Here is a 24,498-nt window from a genome sequence, read left to right on the forward strand (position 1 = left end):
CCTCGCTCCGACTACAAACGCTGTTCTTTTTCCGGCGGGCAATGAATACAACGCCGCACGCAAAGCAACACCTCGCCGGCCAATGATATTCGAGAGCATGCCCAAGGTCTCCAACTATAGAGCTCTCAATTGGTTACCTTTCAGCCAATCGACAGCCAGATCTTGGGAATCGTCCCGCCCCCAGACGGACAACGGCTGCCACCTCTTCCTGTGCGTGAAGTTGTCGTCACCCGCCCCGCGCCGCACTTTCATTGGTCGGCGTCTAGGCTGAGTCCCCGCCCTCCGCCTCGCTCCCGCGTGCCGTCAGCCAATGGGACGGTTTGTTTGTGTCGCGGGAGGGGCGTGCCGCGGTGCGCCTAGCGGGGCCCGCGCGCCGCGCCCCGCCCCCTCGGCCCGGCGCAGGCTGACGAGGAAGCGGAGCCGCGGCGGCCCGGACCCATCGCGGCCCGCGTAAGGGCCGAGCCTGGGCGCCAGGGAGCCGCGGCTCCGGCCGGCGGCGCCGCGGTTGCGGGGGAGCCGGGGACGAGAGGTCGCCTCTCCGGTCGGGAAGCGCTGCCGCTCCCGCCGGCAGCGTCGGGAGGGCCGCTGGAGGCCGCGGGGGTCGCGGGGCGCGCCGGCCTCCCCCCGAGCTGGCGGCTGCGAGGCGCAGCCTGGGGGTGCCTGGGGCCGGGGGAGCCGGAGCGGCCGCCGCAGGGACAGCCGGAGCGCGGAGGCTGCGCGGCGGCGTTGATGCGGCAGGTAACGCTGCGGGCCGGGCGGGCGGGGACCCCGGGTCTCGCGTGTCCCTGGGGCCGAATGCCCGAGCACCGGCGACCGTGCGGGGAGAGCGGCCGGGCTGCGGGGCGGTGCGGGGCCCGTGATGGTATGACGGGAGTGTTCCGGGTGGAGAGAGAAAGGGAAAGTGGTGTTGGGCGAGAAGGGAGGGGATGCGGCGGGGTGAGCCCGGCCGGAGGGCTGGCGGGAGCGGGAAGGGGGCCGGGGGTGGCTCCGTTGCCCCGAGGACACGCTGAAGGGGGGGAACCCTCACACCCCGCTGCTGGGGTGCAGCGCCCGGTCTGTGGCCGTGAAGCTGAGGGTGGGGTCAGATCCTGCCCTGCTGAAGAGGACGTCTTTGAGCACGGGCTGTCAGAGTTGTAAGATTTCTGTCATCGTAACAACTGAAAACATCGTGGTTTGGTTGTTTGGAGAAGTCTTTGCGTGGGTAATCAGGGCTCTGTCAGGGTTTGATGTGAAATTTCAGTATGGAAGTTTTAACGTGGGTTTAGATTTGTGGTTCACACCAGCGTATGGTGCCTACTGCAAGGAACAGAACATCACCCCGCATCCTTCTGGGCTGCTGGGCACAGTGCGTCGGCCAGGAGCTGTTAGAGGGAAAAGCATCACTTCCGTCACAGGAGCACGTGCCATGACCTGCAGGCACACATGCTCCCATGTCACAGGCAGGTGATGCACCTGGTGCGCTTTAAAGCGCTTTCTTCTGATATCGGCCCAACACACAGGAATCCCGTTGCTCCATGGGTGATGTTTTGAGTTTCCTTCTTTCGTGAGCATCTCTTTGCCCATGCTTGAAGTTGGCTGCTGTTGCTGCCATGGGGAGCCGCAATGCGGGCGTTCTTCTCCCGCTGCTGCTGGACGGCCTTCCTTCCAGGTGGACTTCAGGAGGTGCCCACCATGCTCCCACCAAAGCGTAGGGTTTCAGTAGGCAGTTGGTCTGAGCGCCTTTGGGCGTCCGCACCGGGTGCTGTGCTCCAGGTCCAGCCCGCAGCGCAGCGGGCACGTTTTGAGGTCAAGGCTCACGCGGGTGCCCCTCGAAGCCCATCCCCGGGCAGAGAACCCCGCGCAGCTCCCTGTGGCCGCGATCCCTGAGCGCGGCGTGGAGGCGGCGAGGCTCCGCGGCGGTGTCCGCCCCGGGGCGCATCGATGTGGGGGTCCCTCCGCCGCCGCCGGGCATCGCGGGCAGACGCCGACGAGGCGGCCCCGGGCCCGGCCCGGCCGTCGCTGACGGGAGAACCGCGGCCGGGCGATGCTCCCCGCAGAGGCGGTGGGACCAGCCGTGCCCGGAGCCCCCCGGGTGGAGCGCGGCCCCGGGGAGGCGCGGGGTGGGGGCGGAGGGGAGCTGGAAATCTTGGTCGCCGCGGCCAGTCCCAGCCCCAGCCGCACACACACACAGGGAGGAGGAGAAGCCGCCGCCGCCGCATCGAGGAGCATGGAGCCCCCCCCCGCGGCGGGCCGGGCCGGCTCGGCCCCACGGTGAGGAGGGCGAGGAGCCCCCCCGAGCTCCCGGAGCCGTCGGAGGGGTGGGATGGGGCCGAGCCCCGGGCCGGCCCGACCGCTCTGCCCCGCTCCGCCGGGCCCGGCGCTGCCTCCCTCGCCGCCTGCCGAGCGCTTCCAGCGCCCGAGTTCGCCTCCGCGATTTCTCCTCTGAAGGCGGCCCGGAGCCCTCCGGGGGGTGCCGGGGGGATCGCCGGGGGAGCCCCGCCGCCTTTTGGGCCGGTTTGGGGGGCTTCCCGCGGAGCTCTCCCCTCCCGCCCTCGGCACAGGTTGTTGGGTCGGGACAGCAAACGAAAGGGGATTTAGTAACAAACAACGGCGGCCATGTTGAGAGGAATTTCTGCAGCTAAACTTCTCCCCTCTCAGCCCAGGGGTTTCTCCCCCTCTCTGGGGGGCTCCCCGGTCTGACTTTATGTCTCTCTCCTTTCTTTCTCTCCTCCCCAACAGGATGACAGTGAAACTGGGCGAGAGCGGCGGGGAGGAAGGGGTGAAAAAGCTGGGCAAGAGAGCAGGAGGAGATGAGGAGTCCCTGGAAGAAGAAGGGGCAGGAGGAGGAGGAGAGGCAGCTCCAGGCAGCAGCAGCACAAAGAAAGAAGAGAAGATCATCAACAGCAACACTACCAGCAGCCCCCCGCCGAACCCCAGTTTAGCCCAGGCCCCGGCTGTCCTCCAGCCCTCCCACAGCCAGGACCAGCATCATTTTCTCAGGTCCAGTGTCAGACCTCAGAGCAAGAGGCTGAAGAAGGATTCCCAGGCATCCTCTTCAATTGGCAGCAGCGCAGCTGTAAAAGGCAAAGGTACTGTATTTTGGCACCCCCCCCAGAACCCGCAGGGGGGTGGGGTGTGGATGGGCCACCTGTGTGTATGGGGGTTGTCATTCTCTTCCTGCAGATGCCATCTTTTGTTTGGTTTTGGGGAAGGAGCTGTGGGGCCTGTTTCTCACAGCAGCTGAAATCTTCTTTGTGTCCCAAGGCTTCAACTTCTCTGCTGCCCACTGTCCTGTTCCCAAAAAAAGGGGGGTGGGGGGAGTGGGGGTAGGCTGGGTTTGTATGTGGAAGAGGAAAATTCCATTATTGGAGCAGACCTTCCATTCCTTCCTTGCATTTCATCACTTGAGTTTTAGGAAATTTCTGTATTTTCACTAGGAAATTAGACTCTAACAAGCTGTGTAATCAGATTGCTGCGCCCTGAACTCTGTCACTGAATAATAAGAAATTCACTGGGTGATAGCTTAATAAAAGGGGGGAAAAGCAAACCCCGAGATATTGTTGATTTTGCCCAATGATTTCTGTGACTGTTTTAACCATGGAACTACTTCGGAAGTGTCTTTGAGGCGCACGTTTTGAACTTTTTGTTTCCAGAGGTTTGTGAGTCGCCCTCACTGTATTATATATCAGAGCAGAGGGTGGGTTTTTGTTGTTTGGTTTGTTTGTTGTTGTTGTTGTTGTTCTCTTTTAAGGTTTTCATCGCACACATCTATGTGTACATGTACATATGTGCCTGCATGCATACGTACACACATATATATGCTTTTCTACCTCAGCATTGAGGATGAGAATGTGACTTCTAGTCAGAGCTGTTTCTTTCTGAAGTAGCTGGGAGGCAGCGAGGCCATGTGAGTCTTTGGTGCTATTGTGTTTGCTCGGCTCTCCCCAGCCAACACCTGGCGCTGTAACTGTGCTGTGCTTGACATTAATCTTGGGTACCTTGTACAAAAGTACTCAAATATTAATTTCTGATACATTTTGAGAGAAAATAACATTTACAGGTTTCTTCAAGACTAGAAATAGCCAAGTTTATTCTTGTCCGCTGAAACAAAATAAAACTCTGCAGCTCAAGTGCATGTTGGGCATTGCCTCACTTTTTCAGTCCACTGCAGTGCAGGGCAATAGGTGAGCATTAAGAATTGCTGTAGTTTTGTGTTACGGTAAGCAAGCAGCCCTTTGCACGTGGTGGTATTTTAGTTATTGCCATATAATGAGAAAACCCTGAGCTCAGTTGTTTGACAGTCAGTTTATGTAATTGGCTGAGGGATTCTTAGTGTCTCAGTAAGTCCGCTTTAAGACATTAAACTTTTTTGTTTTAAGTGAAGGTCTTCTGTGTGTGCTGTTGGAAGATAGAGCAGAAAGGGCTGCGTAATTTTTCTCCCAGCTGCATTAAACCAAATAAACAAACAGATGGAATACCCAGGAGTGTTTAGCTACAGACAATTATTTCAAGGGTTGTAAGTGGTATTAAATGGAAGGAGATGTTTATTTGTAGTGCATATTGTCCATCATGGACAAGTGCATTGTATGCATTTGAAATTATTTTTTCGCTCTGAAAATGAATGCACACATGCACAGAGATGACATAATTTGTTCATGTGTATATTTGCATTTGTACATAAATACTCATTTATGATTTTAGAGGAGAGGAGTTATTCTTCCTGGGATAAAACACAGCTAAGAATGAACTTAAGTTTATTTTGCAGTTCAGATTCTAAAAGAGCCATAATAAAACTATATACAGAATAAGCCATCTTATTTCAGTAATTGGTCATAGACTGGTAATTGCTGTACTTGACTACACTGTCAGGTTTGGGGAGACTTTCTTAAATTGTTGGGAGTGACAGTCATTGGTAGAATGACAGTTGTAGTTTCCCTTCTTGAATTATAAGACCAGCCACGTCTTTGCCTGGCTAGCTTAGATGTGAATGTATTAAAGCTGATTTCCATTGTATGGAATGGATTGTAACTGCCAGCTGTTGGAGAACAGACCTGTGCAGTGGGGTCCTCTCTATGGAGGTTGCTCCAAAAGTAATGCCTCCTAATAATTTCCGTGGAAACTTCAGCAAATCCAAAGAGCACAGTGGCACTGTTTATTAGAGCACATTCTCAGCTAACAAACAACTAAACACCATTTTTCAGCATAGGTACCTCTGGTGGTGGTGCACTTTTGCCAGTGATGAACAAGACCTGCATGTCATGCCCATACAAATTGCAGCAGTGGAGGTGCCCCACTGTCCCCGTTGCTGAAATGCACCACCCTCCTCCTCTCTGTGCTCACATCCATTGTTTAGTTTCCATTGGTGTTCAGCAGGTGTTGATGGATGTCAGTGGGTGCCGTTTTTCCATATGGAGGAATTCAGTGACACACCTTTGCTCCATGTGCACTTCCAGGTGCCCTTTTGTCAAGCTGCCCCTCTGCTGCCATGTGTCACACAGCAACAAAAGGTAATGGGATATTGGTGGGAAGGTTCAACCTCTGCTGCCGTCCCACCAAAAGAGATGGCTGACATTGTGGGCCAATGTAGTGAGGTAGGAGGCATTACTTTTGGAGCAGTGCTCATGTTTTGAGTTCTTTACATGCAGAGCTCCATACAGAGATGCTTTCCAGGTTTGTCTGAGTTCTCTCTAATCCAGTGTTAGGTTCTCAGAATTTATAGGGCTTTGCATTCCCAATGAAGTGTCCCTCTAAGCTGACTTCTAGTAGAGAACCAGTTGAACATTGAAAATTTCCAGTAAAGTTGGGACTTAAATCCCTGTGCTTGCTGTCCCATCAACTTTCTCTTCCCCTCAAAGTATAACAAAGATAAAGAGCTTGAATGCCTTCAGCAATCTTTTGTGTCAGCCCTGGAAATTTGAATCTATTTTATGATTTGCTTGTCACAAGCAGTGTGATAACTGCAAAGGTGACACTGATCTTGGTCAGAAGGGCTGTTCAGACCACTCCTAGATTTGGTCCACTGAAACCAGGAACTTGTTTCTGCTGTGATCTTTTAATAACAGTAGGTAACTCTTAAGGTTATATCAAAGTGGGCCTGCTTTCAGAATCTGTGTATTCTGAAGTGGAATCTCTTTGCTATTATTAATAATAATGCTATTATTGGTTGTGGAGCCCCATCCCTGCAGGTGTCCAAGGCTGCAGAAGGGCCCTGGGCAGCCTCATCTTGGGGGGGGGGGCAGGCTGCCCACAGTAGAGGTGGGACTGGGGGGGGGGGGATATGAGGTCCCTTCCAACAAAACCATCCTTTGATTAAGAAGTGTGATTGTTAAAATTAATGTCTTTCAAATGGTCGTTACCCAGCAGGCATTAGTTTGTTCTAGTTGTGTCTTTAAAAGCCATTTCGAGGTGGTAGTATTTTCAGTTTGTCACAGATCTTTTTTTTTTTTTTTTTTTTTGCTCTTCTGTTTTTAGAGTACTTTATTGGAGCAAAGAAATTGTTGAAATCAGCTTCAGTGTACATAACTCTGGAGGACTTCATGCACTCAGCATCTGCTGACTTTTTGACTTTACTGTATTCCTATGGTTCTGGGAGGGTTTGTAAGAACTCACAAATTCTTCTGAGTAAAATGCATGAAAATACTCATTTCCAAGATGACTGTGATAGAACAATTAGCTGCAGATTATTTTATTTAAATTTTTTACTCTGATTTACCCTTTTTGTGTGTACTGTGTTGCACTTTTATTTCGGGAGGGGAGAAGAAAAGCATGAAATTATTGTAGTAGAGGGAAGTTTGAAAACATGAGCTTCCATAGGTCACACCACTTTGGTTGCTGAAAGGTTTACTAAATTCACTGCACAATAATCTAAATGTGTGTAATTTGGGGGGAATTATTGTTACCCTATTTTCAAATGTTGACTATCTTAATTATTTCAAGTTCCACGGCTCAGATGGAGCACTCCTTTTGGAGTACGGATGCTTGGAGGTCAGTCTTGAAGTAACTTGCAGCAAACCTGAGAAGGAACCTGAGGGAATGGTGGAGGCAGCTGATTGAGAATTTGGAGATAAAGAAGTTGATTGAGGAAGAGGAAGAAGAGGAAGCAGGCCATTACAAGGTTGCTAAAGAAGAGGGATTTCTGAGTTTTCTTCTTCAGTGCAAACAATCTGCACTGTTGTAAGCATCAGTTTTAGAGTGGGTTTGGGGACTTCTGTCTGTGAAGCAGTAAGTGGTGAAAATATACACGTGAGTGTTGTCATCAGGTTACCAAAAATAATTGTAGAACGTTGCCATTGCGTGCTGTAGCTCTGTTATGAGCTAACATAGGGTGTTCTCACTTGTGCTTCTCACCTGTTTTGTGAATGCAGAATGCAGTCAGGAGGAAGGAGGAAGTAGTAACAAAATGTCGTGGTGATGAGCTGAAGCTTGAAGATGTCTTTCATGCTGTTCTCCAGATTTATTCCTAAAACGTATAATAAGCAGTTTTCTTTAAAAAGTAAAAGCCACAAACAACCTCTGCTGAAAACATGAGTAGTATTGAAACATTCCATCTTTTTGCACTGCGTAAACCTCACTGGAAAGCATTCCGTAGTTTGCTTCAGCCAACCAAAGTTGCTTGTTCTGTAGATGTGTGAATTAAATTAATTAGTATGTTCTCCTGTGAAGAGTCTGAATGTACCAGAATAACTGATATATGTACTTAACAAGATGATTTTACTGTATCTTCCCAAATTTGTATGCTACACGTGTTGTAGCCTTTGAGTGAAATACTGTTCCTCCATCATTTCTCTAGGGAGTGAATGACTCTTTGAAAACTATTCGTACAGCCTCTTGTTCTAATATTCTTAATTCTGCCCATCTCATTTACCACTGATACTTCTCCTTCCATCCCACCCTGACATATCCACTTACGGTGGCTTAGGACCAGAACTCCATGGTATCTCAGACCACAACAGGAGGATTTTGTTTCATGTGCCCTATACTGTAGGTACTGAGCTTTGAAAGGTGCCTGCCTGCAAGGTGCAGGTGCAGATGGAACCCTGCGCCAGGCTCTGTGCCTAGCATACATGCTTACAATGAATTATTCTACTTAAGGATTTTTTTCTAGTGGAACAGCAAGGGAATGATTTACTTGAGGCAGAGCAGTGACCAGATTTACTTGTTTAAATAAAAGACTTTTTTTTTTTTTTTTTTTACAGTGATGCTTGGTTAGCTCAGATACTGCTGCAACTGATAGCTTAAATGTATACTGTCCATACAAAAGCAAGCACTGGTATAGTTTTGTGTGTGCTCACCTGTTGGTTTAAACACATTCAGCTAAATCAGAGAATCCTAGAATGGCCTGGGTTGAAAAGGACCTCAGTTTTCATCCAGTTCCAACCCCCTGCTATGTGCAGGTCGCCAACCAGCAGACCAGGCTGTCCAGAGCCACATCCAGCCTGGCCTTGAATGCCTGCAGGGATGGGGCATCCACTTTGACCCTATATCTGAGTTTTGCAAATCTAAATAGTAAGAGATGGAAGAAGCTGTGCTATTTGATTTCTGTAGGGCGTTTATGTGTTGTATTATAAAACTTTGGATGTTAATTCATAATGAGTGTAACATGGTATGAATGTACACCATGGCTTTAGCTGTCCTAGGCCTTCTTAGGAGTCTCTGCTACTTACTACAGAGACATATAACGTAGAAGCTCACTTTCCAGTTAAAATGTTAGTCCTCAGTTTGAAGCAGTGACTTGCTGGGAATATGTCAGTCTCTCCCTCTCTTGCCTGTGTTCTCAGCTGTGGTTCTTGGAGAGAAGAGCAAATTAGATCCAGCTGCAGGTATGTTGGGTCTTTCCACAAAGCAAGTGGCTTCACTTAAATTCCTGTATCGTACACTAGCAGTGCAATCACTTGATGTGTGATGGCTTATTTACCTTTGGGAAAACGTGGCTAAAACTGGGTCTTGTTTACCTTGTGATCAGGAAGAAAGTTTGGAAGTTTCTTTTTCTTTTTTTTTTTTTTTTTTTCAGCAATTAAAAGTGAGAAGTAAATGCATTTTGAGGAGAGCTCTGTCATGAGAATAGCAGAACAAGTTTGGAAGTGTTTTGCAAAGTTTAAGAATATTTGCATTTTATGCAACTCTGTTGGCTGCAAGTGTTTTGATGCACGTTTCTGAGGACTGCCAAGGCTGCAGGTGTGTGACAATAAACAGTCAAGCGTTTTCTGCGGTGGCTTTCTTAGTGGCACTCCTTACCAAGAAGTGCTTTTGAACTTCTCTATAGTTCAGCCTTGTTACTGGCTTGTATAAAATCCAAAAGAAGGATAAAATGCTTTAAAGGAATCTTGCTGGTGTGTTTCAAGTTAGTGTTTGCATCCCATGCCTTGCAGAGGCAGGCAGTGTTTTGTACTCTGGATTTGGTTGCAGCATGCAAACGTCACAGAATCACAGAACCACTCAGGTTGGAGTGAGTTAAAGATCACTGAGTCCAAAGAAACATCACCGAGTCTGTGAACTCAGGTCTCCTTTCTGAAGGTATCTCCTGGTAGCTGTTCCACCTGCAGCTGACTGGTGACTCCTGCAGAAGTTCACACTTTGCAGCTAACCCTAAAGAATGCCAGTAAGAAAGGCAGCCTGCATGTTGAGATACATGAGTGTAGTGGGGCTTGACTCTGCCAAGTTCCAAAATCCCTCAGAGAAGGCAGGGATCAGCAGGCAGGTGGGAGCTGCTGGTAGAAAATGGAAGAGTAGACACTAAGATGCTGCCAGGAGTTTAGAAGGAGGAACTTGTGGTTATAGTCAGGGTGAGACACTGGTACTGCCTGCAACTCGTGATATGTGCAGTGTTCCACTGAGTGTCATTTTCACGTTAGATCTTAAACTGCACTCTTTACATCCCTTTGTATTTTTTTGAAAGTATTTTAGTTTCCCGTAGGACTGTGAAGACGTCTTCACCTGCAGAAAATGATACTTGAAATTCTAAGGAAGGACACTGAATTACCAAACAAATTAGTGTCTGAAGCACTGATTCTCTCATCTGTGATCTTTCTGGAGATTATAGTTCAAGTACCAAGTATGGAATCTCCACATCTCTGTGAATTGTTTGTTGAAAGCTGAATAAAAATTCTGTGAACTTCAGCATCCAAACTTTCTGCTTTGTACCTCACAGGCAGATCTTCCTGTCTTATCTTTTTCAGCTGATCCCCATCAGCCTTGTGCTCCAGACCCCTCACAGCTCCATGCCCCTCTCTGACACGCTGCAGGGCCTCGCTGTCTTGCCTTGCAGTGAGGAGCCCAGAGCTGAGCACAGCACTGCGGCCCCCCAGGGCTGAGTGCAGTGGGACGATCACCTCCCTGCCTGCTGGCTGCACTATTGCTGACACAACCAGGATGCCGTTGGCCTTTTCGGCCACCTGGGCACACTGCTGGCTCACGTTCAGCTGAGTGTTGACCAACACCCCCAGGTGCTCTGGGATGTTGACTAACACCCTTCCAGCCGCTCTGCCCCATGCCTGTAGCGTTGCTTGGGCTGTTGTGGCCAAAGTGCAGGACCCGACACTTGTCTTGTTGAATCTCATCCCACTGTCCTCAGCCCAGCGATCAGCCTGTCCAGGTTGTTCTGTGGGGCCTTCCTACCCTCGGGCAGATCAACACTTCCCCCAGTTTGGTGTCATCTGCAAACTTACTGAGGGTGCACCCAATGCCTTCCTCAGATAATCAGTAAAGGCGTTAAACATATTAAAGATGTTATGCTAATTATGATATAATAGTTTCACCTTTACAGAGTAAAGAAGTGATTCTGGATCTTAAAACTGCTGTTTATCTTCTCAGCCATGTATTACATGGCACATGTCACATTTTTCCAATGATTTTGCATTTTTGAAGGCTTTACAGTATCAGAATTAAATTGCTAATTGTCAGTTATTTCATGAGGCACAGAGGGGGGCTTTAGGAAATGGAGAAGCTTTTTGTTTGCTTGGGGTTCTTTGGTAGATTATTATTATTATTATTATTTTTAAGGTGAATTCTCTTTCATGCTTTGTCTTATGTGCTTCCCTGTGGTGACAGCAATTGTCTTCAAAATGATCAAATGGTTCCTGGAAATGAAAGAAAAATTAACTTTAAAATGACCAATTTATTTTGAGATAAACCACATAAGGGACAGTGACTGGACAAGTGGAAACAGTAATATGTTCTTTGTTTATAGCAGGTAGTGGATGTTTAATGTTAGAAGAATATTTTTTATAGGGTACACTGCTGCTCTGATCTGTGTGGCCAAATCTTAAATGCTGCATCTTGGCAAAATGGGGGAAAGTGTATTTTGGGAGTATAAGCTATTGAGAATGCTTGGACTCTCTTGGAAACAAAAGGAGGGTTCTTTTGGGGAAATCTCTCTGGTTTCTGGATTCTGATGACCTGTTAGAACACTACAAATGCTTGGTTTGGCTTCTGTTGTGGATGAATAACGCATTTAAGGTTGGATGACAATGTTTTTAATGATATCTTCAAAAGAACTTCGTTTCAGGGGTGATTTAAAAGAAAAAGTAAGAAGAGTTTTCCTTCTCAGTCAGGGCAGGGGGAGTGTGATCTACTGCATTATACACAGCTATTGCCTTCCTACTGTTCTTCCTCCCCATTTTCTTCAGTGCCTTTTAATCTTTCTGCTACTTGTAAAGCTGGTGATTCCTCATAGTTGCATCAGGGGCTTTATCACCCTCACCCCACTATTTCTGATCTGTGCTTTTTGGTGTTCCCTGCCCCCAGATCGTGTCCTTTGGGGTGCCAACAACTGAGAACGGTACAGTCAAGTTTGCACTGCTGTGCCCTCTTGCAAATGTTGCACCAGAATCTGGGGAAGGAGGAAGTGCTGGGACTTGTCACTGGGATAGCTTGGATTATTTTTGTGTTTTCCTGGGTAGGCTGAATTCCTCACTTATCCGTGAATCCCTCTGTGGGTTTAATACTCACATGTGTTGCTTTGGGGTTTTTGCAGGGGCAGATAATGGAGGGACTGCGTCTGGTGGCACATCAGGAATACCTCCCAGCAATCCTACTGGGAATTCCAAGTCAGCAGCAAGGAACCTGGGCTCCTCAGCTGGAGAGAAGGAGGAAGGGAAGAAGGTCCGGCGGCAGTGGGAGTCGTGGAGCACAGAGGACAAAAACACGTTCTTTGAGGGACTGTATGAGGTAGGCGTAGAGGAAAATAACCAGGTTACGTGGTTTCATTGGGTAGGTGAGTGTTGCTAAAGAAGGTTGATTTAAGTGCGTTTTGCAGGAGCATCTCCCATATGTTTATATTAGGTTTTTTTTGTGCATATGTCCCCGTGCAGTTGGCTATACAGCAGTTGTGAATCAAAGCCACCTTTCCAAAGTTGTCAAGCTTTTTTTCTTTTTTTCTTTTTTTTTTCTTTTTAAATACACTGGTAGATATGTGAATTACTCTTAATAATATTTTCAATTATGATTCTCTTTCAACTGAGGAAAAAATAATGTTGCCATCTCAACTTTTGGAAGCAACACATGCTAATATTAGCAAATGAGAAATTGTTTTATTTTAAAGTGTTGCAGAATACTGTATTTAGTCCTCTGATGATAAAGAGTAAAACCATTTTGGTGCTAGGGTTGAGAGACAAGGAAAGTTAGATCATCTAACTTCTTATCTCATATATTGAATGTGATATATTCCTCTTTTTTTTCCCTGAAGTTATTTTAAGAATACTGATTTAAGAGCCTTTATGGCTATTAAAATATGTGCTGAAGATGAAAACAAAAGAAATGGTCACAAGTTTGTTTTTTTTAAGTGTTATGATTCATGAGCTTTGTCAACACAACAAACATTTGAACTGTTTCCTTCAAGTCCTTCTGTCACTGAGAGGAATTGTTAATTTGGTTCCCTGCTGCCATTCTTTTAATGCTGTTGCTATTTAAAAGAAGTTTTCCTATTTTATAGCTGTATTAAAATCAACTCCAACCTTTTCTGAATTCAGAGAAATGAGTTCACTGGTAATTTATGTTCATAAAGGATTTTATAGAGATTGGATGGTTTTTAAGGGGCACTTACGTGTCTTAGTTTTATTTTTACCCTGAGAATAAGCTGCCCCTGTAAAAGCGTTTCTTCTGTAGGTACCACCAACTTTCCCTTCATTATTTGAAGCTCAGATGTAGCACTAATAACTCAAATGTGAAATTTCCTGTAAGTAGAAGTTGTTAAACAAAACATTAGTCCCAGGTTAGAAGTATATTGGGGAGTGAAGAGAGGGGAAAGTAGTGAAGGAAGTAAAGAGAGCTGAGTGACAAAGTCAGTGTTTTCAGTTCTGCCACTCAATGCATCTGAGTAAAGTTGTCTTTTGAAAAAGTTACCAGTAATTTACATTTTAGTTTGAAACAACCCAATAAAAAGGTGGCATCCATAATGCATTTTGCATAAAGGAAAATACTGTCATTATTTTGCTGTTGAGTTTTGACACTGAAACCTAACTTCCCAGAAAGAACCCCCAAAACCTTCATGTTGTTTCAGTTGTCTTACAAAAAGAGATTTTGACTGTTTGGGTTTGTTTGATTTGTCCTTCAGCATGGGAAGGACTTTGAAGCTATCCAGAACAACATTGCCCTGAAGTACAAGAAGAAAGGCAAGCCAGCAAGCATGGTGAAGAACAAGGAGCAGGTCCGCCATTTCTACTACCGCACCTGGCACAAGATCTCAAAGTACATTGACTTTGATAATGGTTAGTATGCAGGGAAGTGGGCTTAGTGCACAACTCCCAGGCTTGTCAGTATGGGAGTCCAACCTTTTGGAATCATCATGGAGGGTAGGAATGATGGGAATGAGAAAACAAGTACTGAATAGGATCTGTTGTGAATACGTTGTATGATTGTGAACGTAATCACAGGGAGGTTCATCATCTTTGCAAAATACTTCTCAAAAAGTTCTGTTCTTTTTTATCATTGCCTTTCTATCAGTTCACACCATATTAACTGCTGATCCTGGTGCTAGTGCTGGGGAAAAGGCAGGTTTGAGAAGTTTCTCTTTCTGTTCTCAGGAGCATGCCCTAGAGAACATGTGCCTAAATGATAGCTGGTCAGGCATGACTTCATCAAGCAAACTGACTCTTGCAGTTCTTTGCACTTTTCAGTGGAAGGTAGAAATAATTAAGTAGTCTGATACAGATGTGAATAATGAAATGCTTATTTACACTTTAAGCCTGAAATTGTGTCATTAATTCTTTAGTCAGGAGTTCCTGTGTTCTGTTTCCTACTTAACATTCTTTCTTTCCTTCCCCAGCATGCTGAATCGAAGCGAAATTGGGAAGTTGTATGAACTGCTAGTGGTGTTTTGTAGCAATGTGTGGTCATTGATTTTTGTCAGTTGCTTACTCTCCAGTAATGGGCAGTGAGGATTCAGGTCAATTTGTGGATAGCCTGCTTTGACGAGTGGTTAAAGGAATCTACTGCAGAGTGAATAGACTGTACTAACGTGCAGTTCTGTTGTCTATTTTAAGATATTATGAAGATTGTTAGTTCTCCTCTTAGCTTTTGTTTGAATAAAGATTTCCTGGGCTTTCCTGACATTTTGGTACTGTATTCTGAGTTGCATAGATTGTGATAGTGTCATCGTTGTCCAAAGTTTTGGTCTTAAAACAATTATTTTTAACTTCAGCAAGTCTGGACAGCAAATTCATCTTTACAGTTTGTGGCCAGAACCTCTCACATTAAAAATCACTCAGTGAGAAATGGCTGTGACTTTAAGTGCTAATAAAAAAATAAAAAAATAAAAAGCTGAATAAATGTAAAGATAGTGTACAAAACAGTCTCTTTATGAACTTAATTTTGCTTCTTCCTGAGATTAGGTTATCCAAAGAAGGGCTTACACATCTAAAGCACTTCTCATAATGTGTATTTTTAAAGGTTTTTTTGTTTGTTTGTTTTCCACATCAAGACAAGACACTGAAATGAACCAAGCAATTAGTATTTTATTTTCGAGCAAGCACTGTGTGGAAAAACTTAAACAAAGTTGTCTTGGAGGAACTTCATCTGTTTTTTGGATAATGTTAATACTTGGGTCTGTACCTAAAAGGTACAAATCCCATTGGCTGTAGTAATTTAAGAATTGGTGTTGTGCCTTTTTTAGCTCTAATAATGGTCAAAATACGTGTGTCTGAATTTTGAGGTTAAGCAAGCTTGCAAGTCCAAGAACACCAAATTCTTGATGAATGGACAAGAATAAATGCTTTCTTCTGATTTGTACATCACCACACTTTGACTACTGTTATAGATATTTACATCTGCTAGAAGTAATAATGTTTCTGCGATGTGTGTTAATAAGAAAGGGGAGGGGAGCTGTTTGAAAAAGCTCCTTCAGCTGAAAGAGTACAACTCTTTAGATAAAATATAAAATCTAGGATTTGCCTTAAATCTCCAATTTGCTTTCCTGTAGAGTATGCATCTTCTGGAGAATTCAGACCAACTTCTTAAAGAGTTATATGCAGTTTCTGGGGAGCATATGGATAATTTCTTCAGAAATTGTAAACAGTGTCATGATAGTAAGGTTGATGCAACTGGATTAGCTCTATTTTATATATTGAACAATTGGATGCTTGTTTAAATCCTGCGAAAGCTGCTTAGTCTTACCTTCTGTGAGGTGTTTGTCTCATTGCTAAAAATGTGAATCATTCATCTTTTCACAGAATTGAAATGAGTATCTGCATTTTGGATGATGTCATCTCACTTGTACCTTTTCTGTTTTTTTTTGTTTTTTTCAGTGTTCTCTCAAGGGCTGAAAAAATCATCCCTGGAGCTTTATGGCCTAATCTGCTATGGAGAATTGAGGAAAAAGATTGGGGGATGTGAGTATGAATTGTTTCAGATAACTGAAAATTATTTTTAGACGGTAGAATCAAAAGTATCTGCACTTGAAGTTAGGCACGTCTGGTACAGTTTTACTTTTGTCTTATTAAAGAGTTTGTGTTCATTGTACTCTATTGCAGTCAACTGCACGAGTCCCCTTTTTCTTTGATACATTTCTTTGGCTTTTACTATATGTGAGATGCAGCTCATGTGATATCCACAGATGACAGGTCAAAGTATTTGCAGTTTGGGTTATCTGTCTGTTTTGTTATACTTGAGCAGTATTTGTACTCAACAGTGTTTCTGCTTACACTGTCAAACTCTGGGCTGGCACCTTTCTCCAGGTCAGTTCTTTGGAGTAATAACGAACACTGAAGATGGAAAAGGCATTATGTATTATAATAAGAAATATTAGCTTTCCTGGCTAGTCAGAATGCATTGGGACCTTCATGTCAGTCCCACAGGCAGGTTGTGCCCACAGGGACAAGTGTAGATGATGAGCACGTGCCTTACCTCTGCTCCCCAGTCTTCTGGAGACAGATGGGTTGCATTAGCAGGGTGCGTGGTCTTGATGGCTTCCAGAGCAGAGTGACTGGCTTGGAGAATGGGGAGGGTAACAAGTGTTGTATGCTCCAGCCCACCTACATGTATCTTCTTTTCATTCATTCCCAAGTTTTTTTGTGGAGTTAGTTGGTGTTAGATCCAAGTACTGCACGTTTTGTTTGCAAAAGGAAGGAAATAATCAAAATTCTATCATTTGTAAACTCAAGCTGGCAGTGAGCTGAAAAAAAATGAATGTTGTGACCATGTACAAATCCCAAAGCGGCTGTTATTTTTGCAGATTTTTTTGTTAGATTATCCCCTTACCTGGGATTTTAATGAACTGTGTCATCAGTTAGGATGTTTGGAATGTTCTTACTTTGTTCTGTGAAGACATTTTGAACTGTTCTGTGACAAAGAAGGTCAGAGGCAGAGCAGAGGCAAGGTACAGATGGCACTGCCAGTAGAAATGAGTTTTAGTGTTTCTTTCTTTTATCCACATCTTGTCTTAAAAGCAGACCCTCCTTGGCTCCAAATGGGAACGAGGGTTTGCACAGTCACCATGGCAATGCGTGCATACTCTGTGCTTCTGCCTTTTTATAATTTTGGTACTTGGTTAGATATTTTACCTTACAATTTTCTCACAATTAACTCTCTTCTCTGACTTCAAATGGACTTCAGCAGACAAGCCCCTATACCCAGCTTAAAGGGGTCTGCTCTGCAGGTGGTGGAGGTTATTTTTCTCCTTGTTTTGCAATTCCTTACCCAGTCCTGTCTGCCCAAAAATTGAGAAAACTTTTGTAGAGCTACTTAGAAACAAAAGCACGTCAGGACTTTCATCATTGCCACAGGGAGGTTAATTGTACAGTAAGTAGATTTGGGCATAACTATTTATAGAGAATACAAATCAAGTTATCATAATGTCTACTTTAAAACGTTGAGTGTAGTGCATGGAAGAGAGCTGTGATTTATACATGCATTTTGTTATTTTGATTTTTTTTCTCCTCTCCTCGCGAAGGCTCTGCTCTTTCATCACGCTGTGCTGCCTTAGCAACAGAGATGGAGCAGATGAGGAAGCTTTCTTTTTAGTACTGCAGTGTCAGATTAATGCACAACAACCCAGGATGTGTGTAGCACCTAATCTGGGGTCATATAATTGTTAAGATGTAATTTTCATTGCAAGGACCATGCAGTGCTTGAGCACTATGGGAATAGAATATTTTCTAAAAATTAAGCCCATTTATGCACCTTAGTCCTTCATAAGAAGAAAATGTGTTAGTTTTGAAAACCAAACAGCACAGAAATAAAGGTCAGAACTGCATCACTTAGAATTCTAATTTACTGTTTTGTCCTTTTTACATAAAGGTATGGATGACAAGAATGCAGCCAAACTTAATGAGCTTATTCAGGCCGGGTAAGTAAGAACTTATCCCTGAAACTCTCAAAATGGATTGTTGGATTGGTCATCCAGGCTCTGAGACCACTTTTAGTTTTTCAGGGCTGGAGTTTCACATTTGATGCTTAGTTTCTTTTGTATGTGTTTTTTATCATGAGGGACTATGGTCATCAAACTGAATGCCTTCCAAGCTGTAGCTGCTCAACAGGCATCAGCTTGCCCTAATCGCGTCTTCAGAAGAAACTGGAAAACAGTTTCATTTTGTCTTACACGGGTTGCTTTTTATTTTTGGCATTTGTGCTTTTAGACTATGTTATTGTAGCAAATCGCTGATGAACTAAGCTGTATTGTAAAATGGAGGAAAAAAAAAGAAAGGTTTGTCATACTGAGCAGCTGCTGACTTCAGCTTACATAAGGGGGACACTTGGTGCTGCACTTTCACTGGTTGTAAGTTGAGTCCCCATGTGGGTGCCTTACAGTTTCTTCTCCTGAAAGCTGCAGTCCAAGCAGCCTGCTGATGTGTTGTAGCTCGTGGATGTGATTGCTGATGAGATCACTGGTTCATTCTTTTGTTTACCAAATTTCAAATTAAAGCAGAAGCTTCCATTTGGGTTTTGTACAAATCTTACCTTTTTTTTTTTTTCCCATAAATGAAAGGATTTTTAAAACAGATTGCTTAATCCACTTTATGTATCAGTCAGAATGGCTTGGGCTTCCTTTTTCCTCCTGCACCTCTTACTCTGCTTGGTGGGAAACCTTGTTGTTCTTACAGGAGCAAAATGTGCTCATGTTTTCTTCCTCATTAGCACCTGCACATCTACACTAAGTGAGTTGATCCCTGCACGTGCAGGACAGCCCTGTATCTCCACAAACAAACACAATGGATGTATCCCATTAGATAAAATGTTTTCATTCCATCTTGCTCAGAGGTGTTAAAATTCTGTGATCTCTCTCTTTGTAAGCGGGTCTCTTTTTTTCAGTTCCTAACATCTTTCTTTCAAGTCTGGTACACCTCCTTTCCTCTGAGTGCAGAACACTTGTCGCTGTGTTGAAAGTCTTGACTGAAAGTAATTAGCAATTAAGAATGACAAATGTGAACATGCATGATTGCAGTAATCTTCTCCTGAAGCAGGTAAACGTGAGCAGAAGTTGTTTGGTAGGGGTCAAGGAGAGGTAGGACTGCGAGGAGCTGTCTCTGGCAGTCTGCATGTTTTGTCTGTTAGACATTGTCTCTGACTCTGTGTAATAATTGCTTGGTGTAAGAAAAACAAATGTCTCTGAGATGCTTGTAGCAAAACCATATTGAAACTCTTCCTAGTTGAGCTCATAAACCCAGCTTACATATCAAAAATAGTGCTTGAAAATATAATTAAGTTATTTAATGTAAAGGCAAAATCTTTGTGTTAAATGTCCCTGTTTGATTACTGAAGCTAACAGCTTCAAGACTTCTGTGTACTTGTCTGTAGAATGTCATGGATCTGTAAGAGCAGCTAGCACGTAGCTTTTGGTTCAGCTGCAGTTGGCTGAGTCAGTGATATGTCAGAAGATGGATCCTAGTTATAAGTCCGAGGGGAGCAGGAGAATTTCTGTGTCAGCTTCTGTAACTGATCCGAGTCGCTTGGCACGCTCATGCCCACACTGGCACACACAGGCTGCTTACACAAGTTTTCAGAACTGCCAAGCAGGACATCTATGAAACAAAACTCAGAAAGCACAGGGAATCCAAATCGCTGTTTGCCCAGTCTTTTCTTGCTAGTTCTTTGTTACATCTGCCCTTCCAGCCCTGGCCTGTTCTGAACCTGCAGAGGTTCACAGTGTGCTGTGTGAAACTTCTGCACTGCTCACCTCTTCCACTGCATCTTTGCCTCCTGCTGCCCCTTTGTGACTTTCCCTCTTGGCTGCATAGACAAGTGCTCACTTTGTGAGATGTTACCTTCCTTACATCCAGATCTTGCTCTAACAACATTCTCCATAATTTCTTTCCTTTTACCTACAAAGGCTCGTGTTTATCTTGCTGCTTCTGTGCTTGGTGATCCTTACTGCTTGAGGTGTAAATAATTCCATCAGTACCTTTGTATCAGTGCCTGCCTGCCTTTAAGCCTCTAAAAAGACAGCAGAGCTGACTGGATGAAGATAGCTCTGCTGCTCGGGAAGCAAAAAGTAGTTTTGTTTTTAAGGATCTTTATAGCTATTTCTGTGGTATTGGAACTACGGTGTAGAAGTGACTGTTCAGTTTCCTGCACAAGTGGTTTGGCCTCGTTTCTGCAGTGGTTGTGTTTATATTATGGAGTGGAAGACTTTTTAAGAGCTTCAGGTTTTTTGGTTTGTTTTTATAATGAAAACTAGGAATATAAAGAGGAGACAAAAGCACAACCAATTGTCTTTTCCAAACAAGCTTTATCTGAGGGTGCTGTGCAACCAAGTAACATGATTTTGGTCTGTATATCTTAACAACCCTTCCCTTAGTGCACATAACAGGACCCAGTGTGTTGTGGATGTCTGGAAGAGGAGTGCTACAAGAGTAGCATTTCTATAATGAAAAGTAAGGTGATGAAAAATATATATAAAAAAAAAACTGAATGCCTTTGTGAATCTGCATTGCAAACCCTTATATTTCTTAGTTTCTGTCGAGATGACTGTGTCTGATTGTACCACTGCTGAGTACCTACAGTCTCAAGTTAATGGTGCCTGTAAATACTTCTCTTTGAATATATCCAGGGCTACGACTGTTCGTTACAAAGGCAGAAACCTTCGTATCAAAGCTCCAATGTGCAGGGCTTTGAAGAAGCTCTGTGATCCAGATGGTAAGAGATGCTGAAATGTGAAACAGTTTTAACAGAGAGTTGGAGGAATATGAGAGTAGAGCGATTTTAATGTATATGTTACTGGCAGGGGAGTTTGTGTTATTTTACATTTGTATTGGGCACAGATATGTCCCTGTTGTCTTATTATAACCCTGTTTGTTTGTAGAATTTGCTAACTTTAAAATCCACCTGAGTATGGCACTAATGAAATTACAGAGGAGATACTTATACCATAGAAGATGGCTACAGCTTTGCCAGTTTGCTTTCATTATATTTGAAGATTAGTTGTCTTCCTATATCAGTGAAAAAACAGGAGTGGATTTTTACCATCAAGCATTTTAGACTTTGTTTTTTACCTTCTTTATTTCAGCCCTTCTCCCACCCCCAGTAAGTAGTATCAGTACAATTTAAAGATCTGAAATACTGCACTTGTTCAGAGCTTCTAGCTGGCTGACATTGGCACTGCAGTGTCCAAGGCAAAACATCAACATATTGGAACAGAAGGTAATCTAAGGAGGCAGGCTCCCACCACTGGTAAAGCTGAGTTCCTTAAGTTGTCTGTAGGTGGTGCTGATACCTGTGATGCTTTTTTCTTACGTAATTGAACATAAAGCATTCTGCTTGAGCTTTCTTGCTTTGATCCATTCCCTTTGTGCTTCATCTCCCTTCAGGCATTAGTGATGAAGAGGACCAGAAGCCAGTACGTCTTCCTCTCAAGGTCCCCGTTGAGTTGCAGCCACGAAATAATCATGCCTGGGCTCGAGTGCAGAGCCTTGCCCAGAATCCACGGCTCAGGTAACAAAGACTTGATTTTGGTGCTCAGTGCAGAACAGAGAAGTGTGTGGGCAGTATTCTATTCCATGGTACATAATTGATAATGTAGTTTACCTAATCATACTTATTCTGAAGCCTTTGTCCAACCTGAGTACATGATTCTCATGGAAAGTTTAATTTACTTTTATTCTTTACACTTTTTAATTCGGGCAATGATAGGAGATGCTAAAGTTGGAGATGGATTTGTTTGGTGCCATTTACACCCAGTTGTCATAGTAGAGACAAATGGACTGGGGACATGCAGCATTAGTTCTACTAAAATTTGTATTGGGCATGCTGTGAGACAGAGGCATAGGGGATGGAAGTAAAACAATGGCCAGAGGCACCTGCATCAGGAGTCTGAATGTGTCAAACGCAGCACAATGGTAGCAGGAATGGAAATATTTAGCTTGACTTGCTTCCAACCAAATCTGCCTGCTTTTGTTGCTCATTGCTGTCAGTGGCTGTCCATCTGAGTCCTTACAGCTAGTCTGAAAGTTGTGGCTGAAGGGCCTCTGTGATGCTGACGGCTCCTTCTTGTGAAGCATTTCTTTATAATGACTGAATGTCACGTGGAGAAGAAAACAAAGATGTGTAGTGCAAGATTTACTTCTAAAATGCTTTAAGAGCAAAAAAGTAAAATAAATAAATAAAATTTTGTCCCCATTTCTCTTTCCATGTTTCACATAGTAGCACTGTGCCTTGCTAGATCTACTCAGGTTTAGCCAAATCTTGCCATCTTCTCCAATGTTTTGTTGTTTTTTCTGTTTCTGTCTGGTAGAACTAGTATCTTGAATGGTGGCAGTCAGAGTTATCGGATAGGCTTTTAGGTCTTTCACAGCTGCAAGTTAATTAGGTATTAATGTTGCAATTTCTGGCCAGCTGTTTTTGTTTCGTTGTTCAGGAATGGTGGCTGTGTTCTGTGTGCTATGTTACAGAATGCCAGTTTGTTCCCATAATTCCCATGCTAGCATGGGGCTCTGATTGGAATTTCTGTTGACTTTTTTTTCCACTATTTGTTTGCTTCGTTTTGTATACAGGATGATTGTGGAGTTGCATCGGAAGGTTTCCAGCCTTATTGAATTCCTGAAGCAGAAGTGGGCTCTCCATGAAGTGCGTATAGTATCCTTTTCTTCCTTTGTTCTGTATGCCTTGGCTTGGGACCAATTCCCTTCTTAAAAGTTCATCTAAGAAATGTAAGTCTGCTTAATAAATTTACCAGCCCATGCTTGATGAAGATAGAAGTAGTATCTCAGCATCACTAATGTGAAGGTGCCTTTCGTGGGAAATCCTGTAGCATTTCACTCACTTCCACCTCAACTCTTCCATAGTACGAAAAGCTAGTTAGTAATAAGTCCCCATACACTTAGTTTGTGCTTGTAGCAGATCTTCAGTATAGTTTATCAACACAGGACTAACTTCTGATCGTAGAGCCTTCATATCTATGCTGAATAGAGAACCTCTGATTAGCTACTAATTTTGTTCATCTGCAAAATAAGCCATCAGGTGCTTGTTTTGAAGGGGCAGATAGTGGTTATAATCTTTAACACATCTTTTTTAGCGTAAAACACTAGAGGAACGGCAGCTTCAAGACTCCAGAGATTCAGAAACAAGAGGCAGCCTCTCGGAGGAGAAGGTGATGCTCCATCTCTTTCCAGGAGAGAACTGTACACTCACCCCACTGCCTGGGGTAGCCCGAGTGGTCCACTCCAAGGCTTTCTGCACGGTGCATTGGCAGGAAACTGGCAAATGCAAACAGAACACAAAGGACACTCACTTACTACCACCTGCACAAATTCTGGGCATACAGAGTGGTCAGGGAACAGCTAGGGGACAACTGAAATACCCGCGGGGAACAGAAGGCAAGAGTGTTGGAAGGGCTGAGAGCACTACAGAATCGAGCAGAACCTCTCAGCCCACAGCTGAAGTTTCTGCAAGCACTGAAGATGGCTCTGCAGATTCTGGTCTGGTGGAAGGAGCAGCCTCAAACCTTGGCATCACTAACTCTCTCAGCAAGCCGCCTTCTGGACTTCAAGATCAAGAAGGGAATCATGAAAAGCTGAGTTCAGCAGCTTTCTGTGTGGAAGGCAGGGAGGCCTTGGCTGGTGACCAAGCAACTGTACTAGCATCATGCAGCACAGCTTGTGCTTGCAGTAAGATCCCTGATGTGGAAGAGCTCTCTCTGCTCGATCCATTCCCACGGTACATGAAGTCCTGTCAGGATCTGATTGTCCCAGAGAAATGTTCTTGCACAGACAAACCGCATGGGAAGGATTCTACTCCAGCAGCTGGTGATACTTCTCCTGTGGCTTTTCCAAGTGGGAGGAGCACAGAGACATCTGACTCCTATTCTCAGCTACTGAGAGGTGGTGTGGCTTCACCCAGCAGTGGCACAGCCAGATGTGAAGCTCAGGCTAGCCAGAGCCAGCAGCTTGATGCATGTACCAAGGAGATAACAACAGATGCAGTAATGGAGGATTCTCAAGAGAAGCTGAGCTCCTCATTTCCACCTCCACCTCAGGGACAATCTAACACGAAGTCTCTCAAGGATGACCCAAGCCGGCTCTCTCAACAAGTTAGAGAAGAAGGATGGAGCCTGCGAACTTCTGAGAGCCTTACGCTGGCTGAAGTCTACCTCATGATGGGCAAACCGAACAAGTTGCAGCTGGAATATGACTGGCTGGCTGTCTTGGAGCCAGAAACCCAGGATGCCAGGGAGCAAACATCTGAATCAAGTGCTGTTCCTACATGTACTACCTTTCACAAGCAGAAACTCCTAAATTGCCTTTTAAAACTCATCTCTACTGAAGTCAATCCCAAACCAGTAAGTAGCACTTCTTTACCCTTCAGATGCTACTCTCTTATTTGAGCTGGGAAATAATTCTTATTCCTACTATGTTCCTGGTAAATCAATAACCAGCTCCGCTAAAATTGGAGAGATTCCTGTGTTTGTTTTTTTTTTTTAAAAAAAGTCCAAACAGGTTGCTGCAGAGTGGACTTGGCCTCACTGTGCTCCATCTGCTTTTTACAGTAGTGTTTGGTTTCTGGCTTGTCGAGTCTCAGCAGTATTACAGTGAACTCAGGAGATCAGTCATGAGCAGTTAGGTGCCTTCTCTCAAATTAAAATTCCAAACAAAAACTACA

The 24,498-nt window shown here is 44.4% G+C and overlaps 1 protein-coding gene across 5 annotated transcripts in view; it reads left to right on the forward strand.

The window, feature by feature from the left end:
* Positions 1-332: 332 nt before the first annotated feature.
* The window catches only part of CRAMP1 (cramped chromatin regulator 1), a 44,862-nt gene continuing 20,696 nt past the window's right edge, over positions 333-24,498 (forward strand). Inside the window, exons 1-10 of one of the 5 annotated variants that reach the window (XM_085237106.1) lie at positions 333-738; positions 2,719-3,068; positions 11,951-12,144; positions 13,529-13,682; positions 15,717-15,800; positions 17,707-17,755; positions 20,456-20,541; positions 21,213-21,336; positions 22,395-22,476; positions 22,916-24,178. In XM_085237106.1, the coding sequence (XP_085093232.1) occupies positions 2,720-3,068; positions 11,951-12,144; positions 13,529-13,682; positions 15,717-15,800; positions 17,707-17,755; positions 20,456-20,541; positions 21,213-21,336; positions 22,395-22,476; positions 22,916-24,178 (2,385 nt within the window). In that variant the 5' untranslated portion in view covers positions 333-738; position 2,719. The other 4 variants (XR_014886706.1, XM_085237105.1, XM_085237104.1 and 1 more) reach the window with 4 other exon arrangements.

The sequence above is a fragment of the Meleagris gallopavo genome, chromosome 16, assembly GCF_905368555.1.
Source record: "Meleagris gallopavo chromosome 16, MGAL_WU_HG_1.1, whole genome shotgun sequence".
NCBI classification, from domain to species: Eukaryota; Metazoa; Chordata; class Aves; order Galliformes; family Phasianidae; genus Meleagris; species Meleagris gallopavo.